Source organism: Pelodiscus sinensis, chromosome 5 (genome assembly GCF_052426305.1).
Source record: "Pelodiscus sinensis isolate ZL-2025 chromosome 5, ASM5242630v1, whole genome shotgun sequence".
Lineage (NCBI taxonomy): Eukaryota > Metazoa > Chordata > Testudines > Trionychidae > Pelodiscus > Pelodiscus sinensis.
In genome coordinates, this window is record NC_143056.1 from 135,355,267 (window position 1) to 135,380,705 (window position 25,439).

At 71.0% G+C, this 25,439-nt stretch overlaps 1 protein-coding gene across 4 annotated transcripts; it reads left to right on the plus strand.

The window, feature by feature from the left end:
* The first annotated feature begins 1,308 nt into the window (after positions 1-1,308).
* On the plus strand, positions 1,309-25,372 carry TAOK2 (TAO kinase 2). Of its 4 annotated transcripts, none has more exons than XM_089778987.1 (19): positions 4,089-4,677; positions 5,052-5,123; positions 7,256-7,357; positions 7,572-7,617; positions 7,694-7,790; positions 7,875-7,988; positions 8,064-8,155; positions 9,190-9,283; positions 9,380-9,461; positions 9,783-9,953; positions 13,155-13,367; positions 13,519-13,647; positions 14,449-14,685; positions 14,785-14,913; positions 15,853-16,056; positions 16,274-16,513; positions 20,693-20,905; positions 21,513-21,695; positions 22,834-25,372. In XM_089778987.1, exons 1-19 carry the CDS (start codon positions 4,546-4,548, stop codon positions 23,341-23,343), a joined length of 3,060 nt encoding a protein of 1,019 aa, XP_089635113.1. In that variant the 5' UTR covers positions 4,089-4,545; the 3' UTR covers positions 23,344-25,372. The 4 variants fall into 4 exon arrangements, with proteins under 4 accessions (XP_089635112.1, XP_089635111.1, XP_089635113.1 ...); XM_089778988.1 differs by having other exon boundaries at positions 9,786-9,953; XM_089778986.1 differs by lacking the exons at positions 20,693-20,905; positions 21,513-21,695; positions 22,834-25,372 and adding an exon at positions 1,309-1,763 and having other exon boundaries at positions 4,505-4,677; positions 16,274-18,865.
* Positions 25,373-25,439: the final 67 nt, after the last annotated feature.

Sequence of the window (25,439 nt, forward strand, 5' to 3'; positions counted from 1 at the left end):
GCGGGGCTCCGCAAGGGAGGGGGCTGTGGGGACACACGGGGGGCGGGGCTCCGCAAGGGAGGGGGCTGTGGGGCACACGGGGGGCGGGGCTCCGCAAGGGAGGGGGCTGTGGGGCACACGGGGGGCGGGGCCCCGCAAGGGAGGGGGCTGTGGGGACACACGAGGGGGCGGGGCTCCGCAAGGGAGGGGGCTGTGGGGCACACGGGGGGCGGGGCTCCGCAAGGGAGGGGGCTGTGGGGCACACGGGGGCGGGGCTCCGCAAGGGAGGGGGCTGTGGGGCACACGGGGGGCGGGGCTCCGCAAGGGAGGGGGCTGTGGGGCACACGGGGGCGGGGCTCCGCAAGGGAGGGGGCTGTGGGGACACACGAGGGGGCGGGGCTCCGCAAGGGAGGGGGCTGTGGGGCACACGGGGGGCGGGGCTCCGCAAGGGAGGGGGCTGTGGGGACACACGAGGGGGCGGGGCTCCGCAAGGGAGGGGGCTGTGGGGCACACGGAGGGCGGGGCCCCGCAAGGGAGGGGGCTGTGGGGACACACGAGGGGGCGGGGCCCCGCAAGGGAGGGGGTTGTGGGGCACACGGGGGCGGGGCTCCGCAAGGGGGGGGCGGGGCCCCGCACGGGAGGGGGAAGGAGGCTGTGGCGGAGCAGGGGCGGGGTTTGCACAAGCTCGCCCCGCCCCTCGCAGCGCACGGGAAGGTAACCGCCACTCGCGCGCGTCCCAGGTTGCCCGCCTTTGTGCGCAAGCGCCAGCCCAAAGCTGCCCTGGTAACAGTCGGCAGATTGCTCGCGTGCCACGCCCTCTGCATGTACCCACGCGCCAATCACAATGTGCTTCCCGCCAAAGGTTTCCGCCCTTCCGATCAGAGCTCGCGTCGCGTCCCTCTGGACACGCCCACCCGGAATCATCTCCGCCTCCTCTCCAGAACCTTTTCTCCCCCCGGCCAATCCCTGCCCGGCGCTTGGGTCTCGTCCAATCCGCTGTCTCCGCTCCCAGGACCACGCCCCTCTCCGCAACGCGGGATGGACGGGACCAGAAGAGGCTGCCCACTGTTAATTGGCCACACGCTGTTTAGAATCCTCCAATCAAAATCTCGTGCCCTTGCGCGTACCGAGCGCAGTGGCCGGCCGCACCTCCTTTCGCGCCTGCGTAGTAGCCCCTTTCGCGCGCATGCCTTCTGTGCTCTCTCTCTCCCGCTCCGGACGTTGGCTTGCCTTCAGCGCATGCGCTCGTCTAATGCCCCCCCCTCCATTGCGCCTGCGTACCTTCTCCAACTTGCCGGCACGCGCACGTCCCCCTTGCCGTGGCAGTGAAGCGCATGCGCCCCTCGACTCGGTGCGCTCCCGGGGTAGCGCATGCGCGCCGTTCTCCGGCGGGGCCGCGGCGGAGCCCCACCCCGCGCACGCGCGCCACGGTCCCGCTGCCCTGGTTCCGGTTTGGCTCCTGCCGCGGGCGCCATCTTGGATTCGGGGAGAAGCCGCGAGCGGCGGGAGGCGGGGCGGGCGCGGAGACAGCGGGGAGGGGGGCCGGAGCGCGCCGGGCCCCCCGCCCCTCCCCCACGGGCCCCGCCCCTCAGGCCCTGCCGAGCCCCCCCGCCATGGGGCCCGCGCCCTGAGCGGCCGGACACTCCCGCCCCCGCCGGACCCTCCCCGGGGCGGGGGGGCTGGCGGCCTCGCGCGCGCCCCGAGAGCCCGCGGCCCCCGCCCCCCGCCGCGGCCCCCGCCGCCCGAGCCTGGAGCCGCCGCGCGGGAGCGGCCGCCGACCGCTGGTGAGACCCCGGGGGGCGGCCTGGCCCGGGGGGGGCAGGGCGGGGGGGCGGCCTGGCCCGGGGGGGGGCAGGGCGGGGGGGCGGCCTGGCCCGGGGGGGGCAGGGCGGGGGGGGCGGCCTGGCCCGGGGGGGGGCAGGGCGGGGGGGCGGCCTGGCTCGTGGGGGGCAGGGCGGGGGGGCGGCCTGGCTCGTGGGGGGCAGGGCGGGGGGGCGGCCTGGCTCGTGGGGGGGCAGGGGCGGGGAGCAGGGCGGGGGGGCGGCCTGGCTCGTGGGGGGGCAGGGGCGGGGGGGCGGCCTGGCTCGTGGGGGGCAGGGCGGGCCGGGGGGGGCGGGGCCTGGCTCGTGGGGGGGCGGGGCGGGGGGGAGGCCTGGCTCGTGGGGGGGCAGGGGCGGGGGGCAGGGCGGGGGGGCGGCCTGGCTCGTGGGGGGGCAGGGGCGGGGGGGGGCTGCCTGGCTCGTGGGGTTCCAGGGGCGGGGGGGCTGCCTGGCTCGTGGGGGGCAGGGCGGGGGGCAGGGCTGGGGGGGGCGGCCTGGCCCGTGGGGGGGCAGGGGCGGGGGGGCGGCCTGCCTCGTGGGGGGCAGGGTGGGGGGCGGCCTGGCTCGTGGGGCTCCAGGGGCGGGGGGCAGGGCGGGGGGGGGCTGCCTGGCTCGTGGGGCTCCAGGGGCGGGGGGCAGGGCGGGGGGGCGGCCTGGCTCGTGGGGGGGCAGGGGCGGGGGGGCTGCCTGGCTCGTGGGGTTCCAGGGGCGGGGGGCAGGGCGGGGGGGCGGCCTGGCTCGTGGGGGGGCAGGGCGGGGGCAGGGTGGGGGGCGGCCTGGCTCGTGGGGCTCCAGGGGCTGGGGGGCAGGGCGGTGGCGGCTGCCTGGCTCGTGGGGCTCCAGGGGCTGGGGGGCAGGGCGTGGGGGGCGGCTGCCTGGCTCGTGGGGCTCCAGTGGCTGGGAGGGTAGGGCGGGGGGGGCGGGGCTGGGGAGGCAGGGCGGGGGGGGCGGCTGCCTGGCTCGTGGGGCTCCAGGGGCTGGGGGGCAGGGCGGGGGGGCGGCTGCCTGGCTCTGGGGCTGGGGCTGGGGGGCAGGGCGGGGGGGGGCTGCCTGGCTCGTGGGGCTCCAGGGGCTGGGGAGGCAGGGCGGGGGGGGGCTGCCTGGCTCGTGGGGCTCCAGGGGCTGGGGAGGCAGGGCGGGGAGGGGGCTGCCTGGCTCGTGGGGCTCCAGGGGCTGGGGAGGCAGGGCTGGGGGGGGGCGGGGAGGGGCTGCCAGGGGCTGGGGGGGGGCTGGGGGGGGCCAGGGGCTGGGGAGGCAGGGCTGGGGGGGGGGGCTGCCTGGCTCGTGGGGCTCCAGGGGCTGGGGAGGCGGGGGGGGGGGGCGGTTGCCTGGCTCGTGGGGCTCCAGGGGCTGGGGAGGCAGGGGGGGGGGGGCTGCCTGGCTCGTGGGGCTCCAGGGGCTGGGGAGGCAGGGCCGGGGGGGGGGGGGGAGCGGCTGCCTGGCTCGTGGGGCTCCAGGGGGAGTTGGGAAAAGGAGTTTTGTAGATTTAACTGTGATTCTGTTCTAGAGCCTGGGAGAGAACCCCGGGTGTCCTGGCTCCCAGTCCCTGCTCTAATCAGTCCCCACTCCCAGAGCCGTGGGGAGAACACGGGCATCCGGGCTCTTGGGGGTCTGGGAGGGAGGCATTGGAGCCCTGTCTAGGCCTGTCCCAGAGAAGAGTGCTGGGGGAAGCAGGGAACAATGGCAGGATTTCCTCTGCGCATGTACTGGCCTCCTGCCTCCTTTCAGCCACAGCTGCCTGGCTCTCAAATGGGACAGGCCCCACATCTCATGCCCTGCCCTCCTTGGCTAGCCAGGCCCTGCCCCGAGGCCAGATTGGAGCCAATCCTTGCCCTTCCCGGGAGGGAACAGGCTCGGAATTCCTGAGCCAGCCTGCCGTGTCTTTGGGGGACGCTGGGTGCACCCCCTAACCTGTGTTATGTGATGTGGGGCCTCCCTCAGGTCTGTTCCTGCCTCTTCAGAACAGGATCCAGGCCTTGTGTGGGCTATGAGAGAGCGGAACGGCTCCGGGATGGGAGCGGGACCCGGTGGGTCGGAGCCGGGGCTGGGAGCACGACTCCTGGGTTCTCTGCCGGCTCCGGGATGGGAGCGGGACCCGGTGGGTCGGAGCCGGGGCTGGGAGCACGACTCCTGGGTTCTCTGCCGGCTCCGGGAGGGGAGCGGGACCCGGTGGGTCGGAGCCGGGGCTGGGAGCACGACTCCTGGGTTCTCTGCCGGCTCCGGGAGGGAAGCGGGACCCGGTGGGTCGGAGCCGGGGCTGGGAGCACGACTCCTGGGTTCTCTGCCGGCTCCGGGAGGGAAGCGGGACCCGGTGGGTCGGAGCCGGGGCTGGGAGCACGACTCCTGGGTTCTCTGCCGGCTCCGGGAGGGGAGCGGGACCCGGTGGGTCGGAGCCGGGGCTGGGAGCACGACTCCTGGGTTCTCTGCCGGCTCCGGGAGGGGAGCGGGACCCGGTGGGTCGGAGCCGGGGCTGGGAGCACGACTCCTGGGTTCTCTGCCGGCTCCGGGAGGGGAGCGGGACCCGGTGGGTCGGAGCCGGGGCTGGGAGCACGACTCCTGGGTTCTCTGCCGGCTCCGGGAGGGGAGCGGGACCCGGTGGGTCAGAGCCGGGGCTGGGAGCACAACTCCTGGGTTCTCTGCCGGCTCCGGGAGGGGAGCGGGACCTGGTGGGTCGGAGCCAAGCTGCCCCTGCATATCCCTTGCAGGAGGTGAGTGGGGTGCCGGGGCAGCCCCTTCCACTGTGGCCATGCCGTCCAACGCCCGGGCTGGCAGCCTCAAGGACCCTGAGGTGGCCGAGCTCTTTTTCAAGGATGACCCCGAGAAGCTGTTTGTGGATCTGCGGGAGATCGGCCATGGAAGTTTTGGGGCCGTCTACTTCGTGAGTGGCTGCGGGTCCTAGCCCTGTGCCTCTCCCCGCACCTCTGGGCCCTGCCCCTCGACTCCCTCCCTGTGCTCCCCGCCCCCTCGACTCCCTCCCTGTGCTCCCCGCCCCCTCGACTCTCTCTCTGGGCCCCCAATCCCTGGCCCCACCCGCCCCACCCCCAGAGCACGAGGACTCCCTGTTCTGTTCCCTCCTTCTGGGGCACCCGGGCTGACCCCGCCTGGCCGTTCCTGTGGCTCTGTGCCCTCGGCGCCATCCCCTGCCCGGCCCCTTCTCCATGGAGTTCCTGCCCCTCCCCTGGGCTGGCTGCTGGGTGGGTCTCTGCCCTGTGGGGCGCTCTCCCCAGCCCACTGTGTCCCTGTGCCTGGCAGGCCCGTGACATGCGCAGCAACGAGGTGGTGGCTATCAAGAAGATGTCGTACAGCGGGAAGCAGTCCAATGAGGTGAGTGCCCAGCTCGGGGGGGGACGGGGGGACAAAGCTGGGCCAGAAGCCAGGAGTCCTGCCCCCCAGCCCCTCCCCATGTGCACTCGCTAACATCCAGCCTCACTCCCTCCAGAAACTGGGAGAGAACCCAGGGGTTCGGGCCCTTTCCCTTCCCCCGCCCCCCCGGGATGGGACCCAGCATCCCAGCCCTTCCCCCGCTCTGCCCCCCCGCCCACTGGGATGGGACCCGGCATCCAGGATCCCAGCCCTTCCCCCGCTCTGCCCCCCCGCCCACTGGGATGGGACCCAGCATCCAGGATCCCAGCCCTTCCCCCGCTCTGCCCCCCCCCCCCACTGGGATGGGTCCCGGCATCCAGGATCCCAGCCCTTCCCCCGCTCTGCCCCCCGCCCACTGGGATGGGACCCAGCATCCAGGATCCCAGCCCTTCCCCCGCTCTGCCCCCCCCCCCCCACCCCGGCATCCAGGATCCCAGCCCTTCCCCCGCTCTGCCCCCCCGCCCACTGGGATGGGACCCGGCATCCAGGATCCCAGCCCTTCCCCCACTCTGCCCCCCCCCCCCCCCACTGGGATGGGACCCGGCATCCAGGATCCCAGCCCTTCCCCCACTCTGCCCCCCCCCCCCACTGGGATGGGACCCGGCATCCAGGATCCCAGCCCTTCCCCCGCTCTGCCCCCCCCCCCCCCCACTGGGATGGGACCCGGCCTCCAGGATCCCAGCCCTTCCCCCGCTCTGCCCCCCTGCCCACTGGGATGGGACCCGGCATCCAGGATCCCAGCCCTTCCCCCACTCTGCCCCCCCCCCACTGGGATGGGACCCGGCATCCAGGATCCCAGCCCTTCCCCCACTCTGCCCCCCCGCCCACTGGGATGGGACCTGGCATCCAGGATCCCAGCCCTTCCCCCGCTCTGCTCCCCTGCCCACTGGGATGGGTCCCGGCATCCAGGATCCCAGCCCTTCCCCCGCTCTGCCCCCCCGCCCACTGGGATGGGACCCGGCATCCAGGATCCCAGCCCTTCCCCCACTCTGCCCCCCCCCCCCCCCACTGGGATGGGACCCGGCATCCAGGATCCCAGCCCTTCCCCCACTCTGCCCCCCCGCCCACTGGGATGGGACCCGGCATCCAGGATCCCAGCCCTTCCCCCGCTCTGCCCCCCCCCCCCCCCCCACTGGGATGGGACCCGGCCTCCAGGATCCCAGCCCTTCCCCCGCTCTGCCCCCTGCCCACTGGGATGGGACCCAGCATCCAGGATCCCAGCCCTTCCCCCGCTCTGCCCCCCCCCCACTGGGATGGGACCCGGCATCCAGGATCCCAGCCCTTCCCCCGCTCTGCCCCCCCCCCCCCACTGGGATGGGACCTGGCATCCAGGATCCCAGCCCTTCCCCCGCTCTGCTCCCCTGCCCACTGGGATGGGACCCAGCATCCAGGATCCCAGCCCTTCCCCCGCTCTGCCCGCCCGCCCACTGGGATGGGACCCGGCATCCAGGATCCCAGCCCTTCCCCCGCTCTGCCCCCCTGCCCACTGGGATGGGACCCGGCATCCAGGATCCCAGCCCTTCCCCCGCTCTGCCCCCCCCCCCCCCACTGGGATGGGACCCGGCATCCAGCATCCCAGCCCTTCCCCCGCTCTGCCCCCTGCCCACTGGGATGGGACCCAGCATCCAGGATCCCAGCCCTTCCCCCGCTCTGCCCCCCCCACTGGGATGGGACCCGGCATCCAGGATCCCAGCCCTTCCCCCACTCTGCCCCCCCCCCCCCCCCCACTGGGATGGGACCCGGCCTCCAGGATCCCAGCCCTTCCCCCACTCTGCCCCCCCCCCCCCCCACTGGGATGGGACCCGGCCTCCAGGATCCCAGCCCTTCCCCCACTCTGCCCCCCCCCCCCCCCACTGGGATGGGACCCAGCATCCAGGATCCCAGCCCTTCCCCCACTCTGCCCCCCCCCCCCCCACTGGGATGGGACCCGGCCTCCAGGATCCCAGCCCTTCCCCCACTCTGCCCCCCCCCCCCACTGGGATGGGACCCGGCCTCCAGGATCCCAGCCCTTCCCCCGCTCTGCCCCCCCCCCCCCCCCACTGGGATGGGACCTGGCCCCGAAGAGCCCCCGCTGAGCTGCGTGGCTCTTTCAGAAATGGCAGGACATCATTAAGGAGGTGAAGTTCCTGCAGAAGCTGCGGCACCCCAACACCATTGAGTACAAGGGCTGCTACCTGCGGGAGCACACGGCCTGGGTGAGCGAGAGGCTTGGGGGGAGATCGTGGGGCTGGGCCTGAGGGCGGTTCGGTGGGAGGAAGCTCTCAGGGCAGCTGGGGAGCTCTTAAGGGCGGTTGGGTGAGTTTGGGGGGGTGGGGCGGTTGGGGAGCTGGCGGGGGCAGGTTGCTGAAGACGGGCGAAGCTCAGGGTGGGATGGGGCAGGCCCGCGCTCACCCCTCTTGTGCCCCACAGCTGGTGATGGAGTACTGCCTGGGCTCTGCCTCCGACCTGCTGGAGGGTGAGTGGGGCCGGGGGCGGGGGGCTGGGCCCTACAGGCTCTGGGGGCTGCTCTCACCCCTCTCTCTGCCCCCCAGTGCACAAGAAGCCACTGCAGGAGGTGGAGATTGCAGCCATCACCCATGGGGCGCTGCAGGGCCTGGCCTACCTGCACTGCCACAACATGATTCACAGGTACCATTGGGCCGCCCCATCTTGTCTGCCCGCTCCTGCCCCGGCTCCGGGCTGGCTGGGCACTGAGCTCTCTCCTACCCCCAGGGACGTGAAGGCTGGGAACATCCTGCTGACAGAGCCGGGGCAGGTGAAGCTCGGGGACTTTGGTTCGGCCTCCATCATGGCCCCCGCCAACTCCTTCGTGGGCACGCCGTACTGGTGAGGGGCGGGGGAGAGGGTGGGGGAGGGGCGGGGGGGCCAGGAGTCCCGCTTACCTGGTGCGCTCTGCCCCAGGATGGCGCCCGAGGTGATCCTGGCCATGGACGAGGGGCAGTATGATGGGAAGGTGGACGTCTGGTCGCTTGGCATCACCTGCATTGAGCTGGGTAGGTGGGGGCAGCGCGGCGTGGACGGGGCGGCGCGGGGGCGGGCCAGTGGGGGCGGGCCAGTGGGGGCGGGGCGGGCTGGCAGGCAGGGGGGCAGCGCGACGGTGGGGCTGGTGGGGCGGTCGGCGGTGGGCTGGCGGGGTGGGGGCGGGCGGGGGGCAGAGTGGCGTGGACAGGCCAGTGGGGGCACCGTGGTGGAGGGGGTGGAGCTGGGCTGGTGGGGGCGGGGCGGGCTGGCAGGCAGGGGGGCAGCGCGACGGTGGGGCTGGTGGGGCGGTCGGCGGTGGGCTGGCGGGGTGGGGCGGGCGGGGGGCAGAGTGGCGTGGACAGGCCAGTGGGGGCACCGTGGTGGAGGGGGTGGAGCTGGGCTGGTGGGGGCGGGGCGGGCTGGCAGGCGGGGGGGCAGCGCGAAGGTGGGGCTGGTGGGGCGGTCGGCGGTGGGCTGGCGGGGTGGGGGCGGGCGGGGGGCAGAGTGGCGTGGACAGGCCAGTGGGGGCACCGTGGTGGAGGGGGTGGAGCTGGGCTGGTGGGGGCGGGGCGGGCTGGCAGGCGGGGGGGCAGCGCGAAGGTGGGGCTGGTGGGGCGGTCGGCGGTGGGCTGGCGGGGTGGGGCGGGCGGGGGGCAGAGTGGTGTGGACAGGCCAGTGGGGGCAGCGTGGTGGAGGGGGTGGAGCTGGGCTGGTGGGGGCGGGGCGGGCTGGCAGGCGGGGGGGCAGCGCGAAGGTGGGGCTGGTGGGGCGGTCGGCGGTGGGCTGGCGGGGTGGGGCGGGCGGGGGGCAGAGTGGTGTGGACAGGCCAGTGGGGGCAGCGTGGTGGAGGGGGTGGAGCTGGGCTGGTGGGGGCGGGGCGGGCTGGCAGGCGGGGGGGCAGCGCGAAGGTGGGGCTGGTGGGGCGGTCGGCGGTGGGCTGGCGGGGTGGGGCGGGCGGGGGGCAGAGTGGCGTGGACAGGCCAGTGGGGGCAGCGCGGTGGAGGGGGTGGAGCTGGGCTGGTGGGGGCGGGGCGGGCTGGCGGCTGACGCCTCTCCCCTCCCTCAGCGGAGCGCAAGCCGCCCCTCTTCAACATGAACGCAATGAGTGCCTTATACCACATCGCCCAGAACGAGTCCCCCGTGCTGCAGTCCAGCCACTGGTAAGCAGCCCGCCGGCCGCACGCCCCGCCCGGCCAGCCTGCCTCCGTGGGCCGGGCGCTCAGGGCCCTCCGCCTTCTCTGCTTCTGCTCCGCCAGGTCGGAGTATTTCCGCAACTTCGTGGACTCCTGCCTGCAGAAAATCCCCCAGGACCGGCCCACCTCCGAGGTGCTGCTCAAGGTGAGCTTGCGGCCGCGTCTGGGGCGAGGGCGTTAGCGTGCGGCGCTGGCCAACCGGACGGTGCAGACGGCGCCGTAGTTCTGCCACTGGGCCCCTCTGCATCGCGAGCGCAGCGTCCGGGCGGGGGGGCTGCTGCCGCAGGGTACGCGGAGGAGCGGGGCCCGTGCTCCCTGCAGCGCGTCTGGGCCCCGGGGCTCTTGCACGTGTCAACGGCTGAAGCGCCAGGGTGGGAACCGGCGCCCCCGCGCCTGGGTGCCACGGTTCTGCCTGCGCACGATAAAGCCAGTCACGTGACCCCCACTTGGCGCCCCCCCGCCACAGCAGCACCGGTTCCTGCTGCGCGAGCGGCCCCAGACGGTCATCGTGGACCTGATCCAGCGCACCAAGGATGCCGTGCGGGAGCTGGACAACTTGCAGTACCGCAAGATGAAGAAGATCCTCTTCCAGGAGGCGCAGAACGGCCCCAACGCCGAGGTGCCTGATGAGGAGGAGGTGAGACCGGAGTGACCCGCCCGCCCGAGGGGCCACGGCACCGCGCCGGGCATCCCCCTGTCCCCCTACCCCCCTCGGACCACGGCACTGCGCCAGGCATCCCCCTGTCCCCCTACCCCCCTCGGACCACGGCACCGCGCCAGGCATCCCCCTGTCCCCCTACCCCCCTCGGACCACGGCACCGCGCCAGGCATCCCCCGTCCCCCTACCCCCCTCGGACCACGGCACCGCGCCGGGCATCCCCCTGTCCCCCTACCCCCCTCGGACCACGGCACCACGCCAGGCATCCCCCTGTCCCCTACCCCCCTCGGACCACGACACCGCGCCAGGCATCCCCCTGTCCCCTACCCCCCTCGGACCACGGCACCGCGCCGGGCATCCCCCTGTCCCCCTACCCCCCTCGGACCACGGCACCGCGCCAGGCATCCCCCTGTCCCCCTACCCCCCTCGGACCACGGCACCGCGCCAGGCATCCCCCGTCCCCCTACCCCCCTCGGACCACGGCACCGCGCCGGGCATCCCCCGTCCCCCTACCCCCCTCGGACCACGGCACCGCGCCAGGCATCCCCCGTCCCCCTACCCCCCTCGGACCACGGCACCGCGCCAGGCATCCCCCTGTCCCCCTACACCGCTCAGGGACCACGGCACCGCGCCAGGCATCCCCCTGTCCCCCTACACCGCTCAGGGACCACGGCACCGCGCCAGGCATCCCCCTGTCCCCCTACCCCCCTCGGACCACGGCACCGCGCCAGGCATCCCCCTGTCCCCTACCCCCCTCGGACCACGGCACCGCGCCAGGCATCCCCCTGTCCCCCTACCCCCCTCGGACCACGGCACCACGCCAGGCATCCCCCTGTCCCCTACCCCCCTCGGACCACGGCACCACGCCAGGCATCCCCCTGTCCCCCTACCCCCCTCGGACCACGGCACCGCGCCAGGCATCCCCCTGTCCCCCTACCCCCCTCGGACCACGGCACCGCGCCAGGCATCCCCCTGTCCCCCTACCCTCCTCGGACCACGACACCGCGCCAGGCATCCCCCTGTCCCCCTACCCTCCTCGGACCACGGCACCGCGCCAGGCATCCCCCTGTCCCCCTACCCTCCTCGGACCACGACACCGCGCCAGGCATCCCCCTGTCCCCCTACCCCCCTCGGACCACGGCACCGCGCCAGGCATCCCCCTGTCCCCCTACCCTCCTCGGACCTCGGCACCGCGCCAGGCATCCCCCTGTCCCCTACCCTCCTCGGACCACGACACCGCGCCAGGCATCCCCCTGTCCCCCTACCCTCCTCGGACCACGACACCGCGCCAGGCATCCCCCTGTCCCCCTACCCCCCTCGGACCACGGCACCGCGCCAGGCATCCCCCTGTCCCCTACCCTCCTCGGACCTCGGCACCGCGCCAGGCATCCCCCTGTCCCCTACCCCCCTCGGACCACGGCACCACGCCAGGCATCCCCCTGTCCCCCTACCCCCCTCGGACCACGACACCGCGCCAGGCATCCCCCTGTCCCCTACCCTCCTCGGACCACGACACCGCGCCAGGCATCCCCCTGTCCCCCTACCCCCCTCGGACCACGGCACCGCGCCAGGCATCCCCCTGTCCCCTACCCCCCTCGGACCACGGCACCGCGCCAGGCATCCCCCTGTCCCCTACCCCCCTCGGACCACGACACCGCGCCAGGCATCCCCCTGTCCCCCTACCCCCCTCGGACCACGGCACCGCGCCAGGCATCCCCCTGTCCCCTACCCCCCTCGGACCACGACACCGCGCCAGGCATCCCCCTGTCCCCTACCCCCCTCGGACCAAAGCACCGCGCCAGGCATCCCCCGTCCCCCTACCCCCCTCGGACCACGGCACCGCGCCAGGCATCCCCCGTCCCCCTACCCCCCTCGGACCACGGCACCGCGCCAGGCATCCCCCTGTCCCCCTACCCCCCTCGGACCACGACACCGCGCCAGGCATCCCCCGTCCCCCTACCCCCCTCGGACCACGGCACCGCGCCAGGCATCCCCCTGTCCCCCTACACCGCTCAGGGACCACGGCACCACGCCAGGCATCCCCCCGTCCCCCTACCCCCCTCGGACCTCGGCACCGCGCCAGGCATCCCCCTGTCCCCTACCCCCCTCGGACCACGGCACCGCGCCAGGCATCCCCCTGTCCCCTACCCCCCTCGGACCTCGGCACCGCGCCAGGCATCCCCCCGTCCCCCTACCCTCCTCAGGGACCACGGCACCGCGCCAGGCATCCCCCTGTCCCCTACCCCCCTTGGACCACGGCACCGCGCCAGGCATCCCCCTGTCCCCCTACACCCGCCTGAGGAACCACCGCGCCAGGCATCCCCGTGTCACCCTACACCCGCCTGAGGAACCACCGCGCCAGGCATCCCCGTGTCCCCCTACTCCCGCCTGAGGATCCACCGCGCCAGGCATCCCCGTGTCACCCTACTCCCGCCTGAGGAACCACCGCGCCAGGCATCCCCGTGTCCCCCTACTCCCGCCTGAGGAACCACCGCGCCAGGCATCCCCGTGTCACCCTACTCCCGCCTGAGGAACCACCGCGCCAGGCATCCCCGTGTCCCCCTACTCCCGCCTGAGGAACCACCGCGCCAGGCATCCCCGTGTCACCCTACTCCCGCCTGAGGAACCACCGCGCCAGGCATCCCCGTGTCCCCCTACTCCCGCCTGAGGAACCACCGCGCCAGGCATCCCCGTGTCCCCCTACTCCCGCCTGAGGATCCACCGTGCCAGGCATCCCCGTGTCCCCCTACTCCCGCCTGAGGAACCACCGCGCCAGGCATCCCCGTGTCCCCCTACTCCCGCCTGAGGAACCACCGCGCCAGGCATCCCCGTGTCACCCTACTCCCGCCTGAGGAACCACCGCGCCAGGCATCCCCGTGTCACCCTACACCCGCCTGAGGAACCACCGCGCCAGGCATCCCCGTGTCCCCCTACACCCGCCCGAGGGACCACGTTGCTGAGCCAGGTGTCCCCCTAACTCCACCTGGGGCACGCCTGACATTCCCATGACCCCAGTTTGCCCCCCTGCCCCGAGGGGCCATGTCCCAGCTCTGGGCTAGGGGCCCCTGCGTGCCTGGACACCCTCCCCTCCCACTGGCAAGGGGCGCGTGCCGTGTCCAGGCCTGGCCGGGGGCCCCGGGTGCCTGTCCCAGCGAGGCTGCCTTGTTCCCCTCCCCTCAGGAGGCAGAGCCGTTCCTGCACCGCACAGGCACCATGAACAGCATGGAGAGCAGCCACTCGGTGCCCAGCATGTCCATCAGCGCCAGCAGCCAGAGCAGCAGCGTCAACAGCCTGGCCGACGCCTCCGAGGAGGACGAGGGCGCAGAGATGGCCATGATGCAGGAGGGGGAGCACACAGTCACCTCCAACAGCTCCGTCATCCACCGCCTGCCGGTACCACGCTGGGCCCTCCTGGCTGCCAGCGGCTCATTGGCTCCCTCCAGCTGGGAGGGACCTGGGCTCTGTCCCCTGGCCCAGCCCCGCCCATTGGCTCTCTCTGCTTCCTGGGCCGTGGGTCCCACTCCCTCTCTCCGTTACTTCTCAGGGCCATGAAAACCTGTACGATGACCCGTATCAGCCGGAGCTGGAGCCCCAGAGCTGCGCAGCCGCTGCCCGGCGCCGCGCCTACTGCCGCAACCGGGACCACTTCGCCACCATCCGCACGGCCTCCCTGGTAGGGGCGGGGTGTGGGGCTGGGATGATGGGGGTGAAGTTGGGCGGGGCCAGTGGCCTGGGAGGGAGCAGACAAGGTGAGCTGGCTGAGCTTGGGCAGTGGGGGGTGCTCTCTGGGCAGGGCCCCTGGGCGGCATGGCAACGGGTAGTGCTCTGGGCAGGGCCTCTGGGCGGCGTGGGGGGGGCGCTCTGGGCGGGGCCCCCAGGCGGCGTGGCTGGGGGGGGCGCTCTGGGCGGGGCCCCCGGGCGGCGTGGCTGGGGGGGGCGCTCTGGGCGGGGCCCCCGGGCGGCGGGGCTGGGGGGGCGCTCTCTGGGCGGGGCCCCCGGACGGCGGGGCTGGGGGGGCGCTCTCTGGGCGGGGCCCCCGGGCGGCGTGGCTGGGGGGGCGCTCTCTGGGCGGGGCCCCCGGGCGGCGTGGCGGGGGGGGGCTCTCTGGCCGGGGCCCCCGGGCGGCGTGGCTGGGGGGGGGCTCTCTGGCCGGGGCCCCCGGGCGGCGTGGCGGGGGGGCGCTCTCTGGGCGGGGCCCCCGGGCGGCGTGGCTGGGGGGGGCGCTCTCCGGGCGGCGTGGCTGGGGGGGGCGCTCTCTGGGCGGGGCCCCCGGGCGGCGTGGCTGGGGGGGGGCGCTCTCCGGGCGGCGTGGCTGGGGGGGGTGCTCTCTGGGCGGGGCCCCCGGGCGGCGTGGCGGGGGGGGGGGTGCTCTCTGGGCGGGGCCCCCGGGCGGCGTGGCGGGGGGCGCTCTCTGGGCGGGGCCCCGGCCGGGGGGGAGGCTCCGGGGCAGCCTCAGAGCCCCTCCTTGGCGCAGGTGACGCGGCAGATCCAGGAGCACGAGCAGGACTCGGCGCTGCGGGAGCAGATGAGCGGCTACAAGCGCATGCGGCGCCAGCACCAGAAGCAGCTCCTGGCCCTGGAGAACAAGCTGCGGGCGGAGCTGGACGAGCACCAGCTGCGCCTGGACAAGGAGCTGGAGGCCCATCGCAGCAGCTTCAGCGCCGAGGCCGAGAAGCTGGCCAAGAAGCACCAGGCCATCTTTGAGAAGGAGGTGGGGGCGGGCACGGGGGGGCGGATGGGATGGGCGGGGCGAGGGGCTGGGGCAGGGGGGCGGAGCTCAGGGTGCAGCTCACCCCGCACCTGCCCACAGAGCAAGGTGGCGCTGGCGGAGGAGAAGAAGTTCCAGCAGCACATCCTGGGGCAGCAGAAGAAGGAGCTGAGCAGCCTGCTGGAGTCCCAGAAGCGCCAGTACAAGCTGCGCAAGGAGCAGCTCAAGGAGGTGATTCCCGGGGTGCTTGGCAGGGCTCCTCCCCCTCCCCGAGCCGGGCTCCTCCCCCTCCCCGAGCCGGGCTCCTCCCCCTCTCTGCCTGCCCGCCCCCTCCCTGAGCCGGGCTCCTCCCCCTCTCTGCCTGCCCACCCCCTCCCTGAGCCGGGCTCCTCCCCCTCTCTGCCTGCTGGCCCGCCCCCTCCCTGAGCCGGGCTCCTCCCCCTCTCTGCCTGCCCGCCCCCTCCCTGAGCCGGGCTCCTCCCCCTCTCTGCCTGCTGGCCCGCCCCCTCCCCGAGCCGGGCTCCTCCCCCTCTCTGCCTGCCCGCCCCCTCCCCGAGCCGGGCTCCTCCCTCTCTGCCTGCCCGCCCCCTCCCCGAGCCGGGCTCCTCCCCCTCTGCCTGCCCGCCCCCTCCCTGAGCCGGGCTCCTCCCCCTCTCTGCCTGCTGGCCTGCCCCCTCCCTGAGCCGGGCTCCTCCCCCTCTCTGCCTGCTGGCCCGCCCCCTCCCTGAGCCGGGCTCCTCCCCCTCTCTGCCTGCTGGCCCGCCCCCTCCCTGAGCCGGGCTCCTCCCCCTCTCTGCCTGCTGGCCCGCCCCCTCCCTGAGCCGGGCTCCTCCCCCTCTCTGCCTGCTGGCCCGCCCCCTCCCCGAGCCGGGCTCCTCCCCCTCTCTGCCTGCTGGCCCGCCCCCTCCCCGAGCCGGGCTCCTCCCCCTCTCTGCCTGCTGGCCCGCCCCCTCCCTGAGCCGGGCTCCTCCCCCTCCCCGAGCCGGGCTCCTCCCCCTCTCTGCCTGCCCGCCCCCTCCCCGAGCCGGGCTCCTCCCCCTCTCTGCCTGCCCGCCCCCTCCCCGAGCCGGGCTCCTCCCCCTCTCTGCCTGCCCGCCCGCCCCCACGCAGAGCTGGGCCCCCCTGGCTCTAGCTGCCAGTCGCCGGCCCTGACCCGTGCTGGTGCCGCAGGAGCTGCAGGAGAACCAGAGCACTCCCAAGCGGGAGAAACAGGAGTGGCTGCTGCGGCAGAAGGAGAACATGCAGCACTACCAGGCCGAGGAGGAGGCCAACCTGCTGCGGCGCCAGCGCCAGTACCTGGAGCTGCAGTGCCGGCAGTACAAGCGCAAGATGCTGCTCGCCCGCCACAACCTCGACCAGGACCTGCTGCGAGAGGTGGGGGCAGGGTGGTCGGGGAGGAGTCTGTTGGTGGGGCTGGGGGAGGAGCCTGGGAGGGGTGGGGCTGGGGGAGGTAGGTGTCTTTGGGGCTGGGGGAGGAGCCCGGGAGGGGTGGGGCTGGGGGAGGAGCCCGGGAGGGGTGGGGCTGGGGGAGGAGCCTGAGGGGTGGGGCCACGCCCAGTGGGAGGAGCCTGACGCTGCCCCGCCCCCACAGGACCTGAACAAGAAGCAGACGCAGAAGGACCTGGAGTGCGCCATGCTGCTGCGGCAGCACGAGTCGACGCAGGAGCTGGAGTTCCGGCACCTGCACACGGTGCAGCGCACCCGCACCGAGCTCACTCGCCTGCAGCACCAGACCGAGCTCAGCAACCAGCTGGAGTACAACAAGCGGCGGGAGCAGGAGCTGCGCCAGAAGCACGCCATGGAGGTCCGCCAGCAGCCCAAGAGCCTCAAAGTAGGTGCCGCCCGGGGGCCCCGGCCACGCAGCCTGGGGGGCCTGCAGCCCGACGGACAAGAGGCCGGGCTTCTAGAGCCGGATGGACAGGAGGCCAGGCTTCTAGAGCCAGAGAGCCTGGGGGGCCTCGAGCCGGACGGGCAGGACAGCTGGGCACTGGAGCCGGATGGGCAGGAGAGCTGGGGTGTAGAGCCAGATGGCCAGGAGGCCGTGGTTCTAGAGCGGGAGAGCCCGGGGCTGCTAGAGCCAGGCCTCATGGCCCTGGGGGCTCTAGAGCCAGATGGCCAGGAGTCCGTGGTTCTAGAGCGGGAGAGCCTGGGGCTGCTTGAGCCGGGCCTCGTGGCCCTGGGGGCTCTAGAGCCAGATGGCCAGGAGGCCGTGGTTCTAGAGCGGGAGAGCCTGGGGCTGCTTGAGCCGGGCCTCGTGGCCCTGGGGGCTCTAGAGCCAGATGGCCAGGAGACCGTGGTTCTAGAGCGGGAGAGCCTGGGGCTGCTTGAGCCGGGCCTCGTGGCCCTGGGGGCTCTAGAGCCAGATGGCCAGGAGGCCGTGGTTCTAGAACGGGAGAGCCTGGGGCTGCTAGAGCCGGGCCTCGTGGCCCTGGGGGCTCTAGAGCCAGATGGCCAGGAGGCTGAGGGATTAGACCTAGATGCTCTGGAACCAGATGGCCAGGAGGCCCTGGGGGTGCTTGAACCACCTGTCCCCTGCCGCCTCCCCAGTGTGCTGCCCAGGATCCCAGAGGAGGGGGAGGGCCTGCGAGGCCCAGCTGATGGCTGCCCCGCCCCTGAGGACCCCTATGCGGAGCCGCAGCACGCCCGGGAGGAGGGGGCTAGGCTGGCCTCAGCCCCGCTTACCCCCCTCGTGCCCCATGCTGTGTGCGCAGGCCTGGCGCTGCTGCTGGCTGCCTACCCCAGCGGACCGGCGCTGCTGCTGCTGCTGGCAGCGCTGTGGGCCCAGGGCTCGGGCGGTGGGGCGCAGGAGGTGCTGCTGGCCCTGGAGGGGGCGCTGGTGGGGCTGGGCGTCTCCTACGCCCTGCTGCACTCGCTCTTCCTGCTCTCGGGCGCCTCCTTCCTGGCGCTGGCGAAGGGGGCGGGGGCACTGGGGGTGCTGGGGCTGAGCGCCAGCCGGGGCCGGCTCTATGTGCCTGTCATCCTGCTGGCCTCCCACCTGCTGGCCTCGCCCTGGCTCTTCCTGCCGCTCTACCTGCTGCTGGCGCTGGCCCGGGGCACCCTGCGGGGGCTGCCTCAGCGCGCCCGCCGCCTCTGGCTGCGCCTCCTGCTGGGCCTGCCCCTGCCTGCCTTCCGTGCCCTGCAGGCCCTGGGGCTGGTGACGGAGGGCGGCCTCTTCCGCCTCTTCCCCAAGACCAACAAGGGCGGTTTCCGCAGCCGGCTGCCTGTGCCCGCCCTGCGCCCGGCCCGCCCGCCAGCCCCGTCCTCCTGGCCCCGGCGCGCCCTGGCCCTGCTGGCCTGGCCCGTGCGTGCCCTCAACCGGCACCTGCTGCGGCTGGCCCGGGAGCTGAGCACCCGCCTGCCCCCAGCCGCCCTGCACCGCCTCAAGGGCCTGCGGGTGCTGCGGGAGGAACAGCCCAGCCGCATCCCCCGGCTGGCGGGCAGGGGCTGTCGCGGGCAGGGCCTCAGGCCTGGCCCCATGGCCCGGGGGGGCCGAGTGACCATGGCCGCCTCCAGTGCGGGCCGCCGCAGTGCCACCCGGCGGCCCTGGAGGTGAGCAGGGGGCTCCATGCTACCTGCTGATCAGTTGGGGATGAGCCAGAGCCCTGCCCCTCCTGCTGAGTGGTGGTGGGGCTGTGATGGGAGGAGTCCCGAGGGTCCCGCCCTTCCTTTCCAGGCTGGGATCTGAACCTGGGATGGGCAGCTCGATTCCCCTTCCCCTGCCCCCTGTCTCAGCGGGAGGGGACGTCATCCCTGTGCCTCGGGCCAAGCCCAGCAACCCTGCCCCCGGGAGCTGGGGAGGCCTGGGCGGCTGTCTGACTCCATCCCTGAGGGGTGCTGCTAATGGGGCCAGCGGTTTGCCTCTGTCTGGGCCCCTGCAAACACTATCAACCCGTTGCGGGGAGGGGCCGATCCTCTGCCCCCTCCCCCCAGTGCGGCTGCCAGGCCGGGGCAGGTGCATTTCTGCTCCCAGGGCAGCCAAGTGATAGCTTCGTTTCATCCCTCCTGCCCCCTCTCTGTAACCCCGCCGAGACGGGCGTATTTATTTGCAGTGCCTTGACACTGGGGTGTGCATTTCTGTTATGTAAGTGACCACGCATATGTTTTTGGTTTGTTTTGGGGGTAAATCTGTGATATCTTTTTTTATTTGACTGAAAACAGGAGAAATAAAATAAAAATTATCACAGATTTCCCAAAAACGGGAGAGTCGAAATCTTCTTTTGTGTTACATTAATTTCTTCTCCGTTGGTCGGGGGAGGGTTGAAGCCGTTTTCTTTCCCTCCCTTCCCCCCCTTTTTGACAATGCCACTTGCACTTGCTGCAGGGTTAGAACATCTTGGTCGTTTCGTGGGGTATGTTGTGCGCTCCCGTCCCGACTCCAGGTCACGCCACTCCGATTCTTTGTACGTCTCCTCTAGTCCGTATTTCTTTAGTTCAGTTTCTTAGGCAAACGCTTTGATTTTGTCCTTGTTACAAGTAATCTCTCCCCTCAGCACATGCATCTTTGGGATGTGACCTCGGATCAGTTTTATTCTCTTTGTCCTGTTTTTGCTCAGTGTGACTTTTGGGACCGTTCTGTGTGTTCCAATGGGGAAAGTTGGCTCTCTGCCGTGGGTTTTTATAGCTGACTTGGCCAAGGGGGCTTGGATGAGTTGCCCTCCCGAGGTCTCTTGCAGCCCTCGCCCTCCCTCTACCAGCCTTTGTTCTAATGTTTCCTATTGTTAGGAAATCGCTGATTATTCAGAGAGCGGAAAGTAGGGACGTGAGCTAGTCGAGTCACTACGCAAGGAGTCGCTACTCCCGCCGCTACCTCTGTCAGAGGCAGCAATGGGGCGGAGCAGGAGCTGGTGCTGGCGGCAGAGGTGCAGTGGGGGACTCCCCTGCGGGTCTATGCTGTGCTGCCACATGTGAAGGGCAGAGCCGCAGTGGGGTGGGCAGCGGGCCCGGGAGCTAAGCCCCTGTGGCTCAGCGGCTCCCCCGGCTATTGCATGAGCGGCTTAAAGACAAGGTGGCATCCTTAGTTAAAAGCCAGCGGAGATTTGGCTTTGACCCTCTAGCCCCGTGGTCACCAGCCAGGAGATCGCGAGCTACCGGTCGATCTCAGGGGCTCTAGGAGTAGCTCTTGAGCCCTCTCTGAACTGCGCAGCATTTACATTAGATTTCCTCAGGTAATGTAGGCGGGGCTTCAAGGAGGGGGCGGGGCAGTAGATCTTCACCTGTTCTGAGACTTAAAGTGATCTTGGGTGTAGAAAGGCTGGAGACCCCTGCTCGTCTGAGCTCCTGTCTGGCGCAGGACCAGCAATGCAGTGCACAGCAATCCAGCGGGCGTTTCTGGTTCAACTAGGAGTTGATCCGGGGCGGCTCTGAGCAGATGCACCTGAGATTCCCTTCCAGTCGGGAAACCTATTGCTCTTGTCTCTGCTGGCGTCTCCCTGGTCCTCCCCAGCCTCCTAAAACACGTCATTTGTATGTAACAACCTGCGGCAGGGGCAGGCATGGTGCAGGTCCCAACACTGCCCCCCACACACAGTCCCTCCTGGGGTTGCGTCCTCCCCCCAGGCAGCCCCTCAGCCCCCCCACGCAGCCTCCTGGGGTTGCGGCCTCCCCCCAGGCAGCCCCTCAGCCCCCCCACCTCCCGGCAGCCTCCCAACATCATGGCCTCCCACACGCCGGGTCCTGAGGTCACAGCCCTCGCCCTACACAGCCCAGCCCTCCCCCCCCCCCCCCCCCCCCCCCCCCGGGAACAAGCACGAGGGGCTCACAAACCTGACCGAGAGCCCCGGGCCATGCCACGGCGTGGGGACGTGTAAGGAGCCCTGGGCCCTGGCATGTGAGGGGCCCTGGAGGGGAAGGGCCCCGGGGAGCAAAGGGCCTGATGGATGTCAGGGAGGGGGAGCGGGGTCAAAGCGTTCTGGTGCCCCAGGAGTGGCCGGGGGCAGGGCCCTGGGGGAACCGGACACACCCTGCTCTGTCTAACGCTTGCTCCTGTCTCTGCCCCGCCTGCCCGGCCCAGTGCAAGGAGCTGCAGATCAAGAAGCAGTTCCAGGACACGTGTAAGATCCAGACGCGGCAGTACAAGGCCCTGCGCAGCCACCTGCTGGAGACCACGGCCAAGAGCGAGCACAAAGGCATCCTCAAGCGCCTCAAGGACGAGCAGACGCGCAAGCTGGCCATCCTGGCGGAGCAATACGACCACAGCATCAGCGAGATGCTCTCCACCCAGGCCGTAGGTCGCTGCCCCGCCCCCTTCCGCGGGTGCCCCGCCCCCGGCCGCCTTGCCCCCTTCCCCATCTGCCCGCCGCCCCGCCCCCTTCCCCGGCCACCCGCCGCCCCGCCCCCTTCCCCATCTGCCTGCCGCCCCGCCCCCTTCCGTGGGTGCCCCTTCCCTGGCCGCCCGCCGCCTCGCCCCCTTCTGCAGGTGCCTGCCGTCCCGCCCCCTTCCATGGCCGCCCCCCTCACCAGCCACGCCACCCCCTTCGATGGACACCCACTGCCCCACCCTCTTCCCCAGCCGCCCCTCCCCCTTCCCTGCCAGCTGCCACGCCACACCTCTGCCCCCTAATCACCACCCTGCGCTCCAACCATCGCCCGTGCCTTTCCCACCACCCCCAGCCGCCATGTCCCACCAGCACCTGCCGCCCTCCATTCACCGCCTGCTGCCCTCCCCAAGCAGCCAGCTCCTGCTGCCTGCATCTCCTGGCCAGCACCCCCAGAAGGGATGGTCCCCGGGGGCGGGCGGGTCCCGGGGCCAGTGGGGTCCCTGCGTGCCAAGCCCCCAGGGCCAGGTGGGGTCCCTGAGTGCCAGCCCCAACAAGCCGTGTCTGTCACCCCAGCTGCGGCTGGACGAGACGCAGGAAGCCGAGTACCAGGTGCTGCGCATGCAGCTGCAGCAGGAGCTGGAGCTGCTCAACGCCTATCAGAGCAAGATCAAGATCCACACCGAGGCGCAGCACGAGCGCGAGATCAAGGAGCTGGAGCAGCGCGTGTCCATCCGCCGGGCCCTGCTGGAGCAGAGGGTAGGGCCCGCCCCCTCAGGGCTCCCCAGCCGTGGCACCCAGGGGCCAGGGCAGCAGGACCCAGATGGTGCCGGCGTCTGGGACGGAAGCACTTGGATTGGTTTTCCTTGGGGGGTTCTGGGACTGCTGAGACTGACCTGCACCCTGCTGCTCAGTTACCTGGGCTCCAGCCATGGGAGCCGCAGGGTTTCTTGGCCAGGCGTGTGTGTAGCACCTGCTGGTTAGCTCAGAGCTGGGCAGTGCTGGCGAAGGGCTGTGGGTGGGGGCTGTGGGCGGGGACTGGGGGCTGGGTGGGAAGGGCTGTGGGCGGGTGGGGGGCTGGGCAGGAAGGGCTGGGGGCGGGGCTGGGTGGGAAGGGCTGTGGGCGGGGGCTGGGGGCAGTGGGTGGGAAGGGCTGGGCGGGGGGGCTGTGGGCGGGGGCTGGGGGCAGCGGGTAGGAAGGGCTGTGGGTGGGGGGGGCTGGGCAGGAAGGGCTGTGGGTGGGAAGGGCTGTGGGCGGGGGCTGGGGGCAGTGGGTGGGAAGGGCTGGGCGGGGGGGCTGTGGGCGGGGGGGGGCTGGGCAGGAAGGGCTGTGGGTGGGAAGGGCTGTGGGAGGGGGGGGGCTGGGCAGGAAGGGCTGTGGGTGGGAAGGGCTGTGGGCGGGGGCTGGGGGCAGTGGGTGGGAAGGGCTGGGCGGGGGGCTGTGGGCGGGGGGGGCTGGGCAGGAAGGGCTGTGGGTGGGAAGGGCTGTGGGAGGGGCGGGGGCTGGGCGGGAAGGGCTGTGGGCGGGGGGGGCTGGGCAGGAAGGGCTGGGTGGGAAGGGCTGTGGGCGGGGGCTGGGGGCAGTGGGTGGGAAGGGCTGGGCGGGGGGGCTGTGGGCGGGGGCTGGGGGCAGCGGGTAGGAAGGGCTGTGGGTGGGGGGGGGGGCTGGGCAGGAAGGGCTGTGGGCGGGGGCTGGGGGCAGTGGGTGGGAAGGGCTGGGCGGGGGGGCTGTGGGCGGGGGGGGCTGGGCAGGAAGGGCTGTGGGTGGGAAGGGCTGTGGGCGGGGCGGGGGCTGGGCGGGAAGGGCTGTGGGTGGGGGCTGGGCAGGGGGGGCTGTGGGCGGGGCCCTGCCCCCTGCCCCCTGCCCGCCAGCCAGAGCCCTGCCCTGTCCCCACAGATCGAGGAGGAGATGCTGGCGCTGCAGAACGAGCGCTCGGAGCGGATCCGCAGCCTGCTGGAGCGGCAGGCTCGGGAGATCGAGGCCTTCGACTCGGAGAGCATGCGGCTCGGCTTCAGCAACATGGCGCTGACGGGCATCCCTGCGGAGGCTTTCTCCCAGGGCTACGCCGCCCCGCCCCCCGCCTGGCCCTCCCGCCCCGTGCCCCGCAGCGGTTCCCACTGGAGCCACGGCCTGCAGACCGCTGCCGGCGCACCCCATGCCTGGCGCCAGCCCCCCCTGCTTGCCCCGCCCCCCTCGGCCTGGCTACACCCCTCCTCCTCCTCTCCCTCCTCCTCCGCCTCCTCGCCCGCCTCCGCCCCAGGGGGTCGGGCCAGCGTGGTCATGCTGCGCAACAGCCCCCAGCCGCTGCGGCGCACAGCCTCTGGGGGCCAGGCTGAGCCGGGCATCAGCCGCTCCGCCAGCGTCACCTCCCACATCCTCAACGGCTCCCACTACTCCTACTCCTGAGCCTGGCCGGGCCCTGCGCAAGTCAGTCTTGCCCCCAGCCGCGCCCAGACCGGGACTGCCCTGCTGCTGAGCCGGGAGCCCAGGGGCCTGGCCTGCCATGGGGGTGGTGTGCCAACGAGCTCTCCGTGCACATGCCCGTGGCCCCTGCTGCCCCGCGGAGAACAACCCCCCCAGCTCCGTGCACGCCCCGTTTTTTCCTGCTCTGCCCTGGGGTGGCAGAGCCAGTCTGGTGCCGCCCTGCTGACACCCCCAAATCCATTCCAGTCCCCTTCACCCCTGGGGACCATTTTGGCTTTGGTTGCAAGTCTTGTTTTTTTTCTGACACCCCCTCCCCCCGCCCTCCCATTGCTGGGGGCTGGGAGCCCGGACTCCTGGGTTCTTTCCCTAGCTCTGGGAGGGGAGTGAGGGCTGGGAACCATCCCTCCTGGGTTCTCTCTGCCCCACAGATCCCAGAGACCTTCTCAGATCTGCCTCTCCCCTCTGGTACCTGGCATGAGCAAGCCCCCAGGTTTGGGATCAGGGTACCAATGGGAGCTCTGTGAGTAGGGGGGCAGAGTCAGCTCGCCTCCCCCATCAGTCAGTTCCTCTTGTCCCTTCCCTTCGGCTCTGTGCCTGCCATGTTCCCCCTTCTCCGGGAGCAGGGGAGGCAGCCCCCGATGTGGCCAGGCCCACCCCATGCTCGCCCACCGGGCCCCTCCCCTGGACTGCAGTGACATGCGGGTACTTCAAACTGCTGCTTCTACCTTCTGGGGCTTGGCACCCCTGTGACAATGGGGCACCCTGGAAACCACTTGCCCTTTGGAAGAGGGGCATCTTAATGCAGAGTTTGTCACGCTGCAGCCTGGATGTCTTTTCCCCCCGCACGAAAAGGAGAATCTTGAAACCACTTTCCACTGGGAGCAAATCCTCTGTTGATCCACCTTTCCTGTGCGTGGCGAGCGAAGCATGAAATCCATTTTCCCAGCTCAGCAGCAGATCTTCACATTCTCCCAGCATGGGAGTTTGAAACACATCACCATGTAGCGTGGAGACTTGAAACCACTTTCCTATGGCAGGATGGAGAAACTTGAAACACTCTTTCCATGGTGCGAGAACCTCAAAACATTTACTGACCAAAAGGGGGAAATCCAGTTATTCCCTGGGAGGCCATTTTCCTTTGCTGGGTGTGGGTGGGGGGACTTGAAACAATTTATTTGTCTGCAAACCAGAGGACTAGAGGAAGTAATCTCTAAACACCATTTTTCCTCCAAGGTGGCAAATCTTGCTGAGCTGCCTCTGTGGGTTAGGGAGACATGAATGATTGTTCTCCTTCATGCCACACACAAAGCCTCAACAGACTTTTTCTGCACTCATGCAATAAGGGGAACCTTAAAACAGATTTTTCTGCTCTTGTGCCATAGGAAGGGAACTCAAAATGGCTTGTCTCCACTTGCACATTGAGGAAGATGTGCCAGTAAGAGGAGACTTGAAACAGATTTTGCCCCTCACATCATGGAAAGGGAACTTGAAACAGATTTTCCTGCCCAAACGCCAAGGCCTGGGTTCTTCATTTTGTGAATATCTGCACATCTTTTTATTACTATTATTTAAGAAACACTCACCCAGGATTTTGATGGACAAACAAAAAACACCTCAATTCCTCGATTTCTTAATCATTTCGATAACTGCCTTGCTCCACCCCGCACCAGGCTGCTTTTTAAATGGGGTTGGTTGAGGGGGACTAATTGCTTTGTTCTGCTGATTAGGAGCCTGGCTTGCCTGTGGGATCTGAGGCGGAGGGGTGAGGAGCTGGTGTACAATATAGATCTCCTTTTTAAGTCTTTTCATTTGGGTGCCATAACTAGACTGTACAGTTCCCTGCTCTCAGTCTCATCTCCTGTCCCCTTGCCTGCGTGGGTGGTGCGTGTGTGTGTGTGTCTCATAGTTTCTTTTTATATATAAATATATATACATAAAAGAAGGAAAATAAGAAAAAATAGAAATCAGTGTCCTCATGGAATGTATTAAAATAAAATTAAACAAAAACCAACCACTTTTTTTAAAAAAAAAAGCCAAATCAAGTGTGGAGACAGAAAGGGCCGGCAGGGGGTTGGGCT

Coding starts and splice junctions, on each gene's coding strand:
- TAOK2 (XM_089778986.1), top strand. CDS start 4,546: ATGCCGTCCAACGCCCGGGCTGGCAGCCTCAAGGACCCTGAGGTGGCC. Junction 9,462..9,782: donor CCTCCGAGGTGCTGCTCAAG/GTGAGCTTGCGG, acceptor CCCCCGCCACAG/CAGCACCGGTTCCTGCTGCG. Junction 13,368..13,518: donor CCGTCATCCACCGCCTGCCG/GTACCACGCTGG, acceptor GTTACTTCTCAG/GGCCATGAAAACCTGTACGA.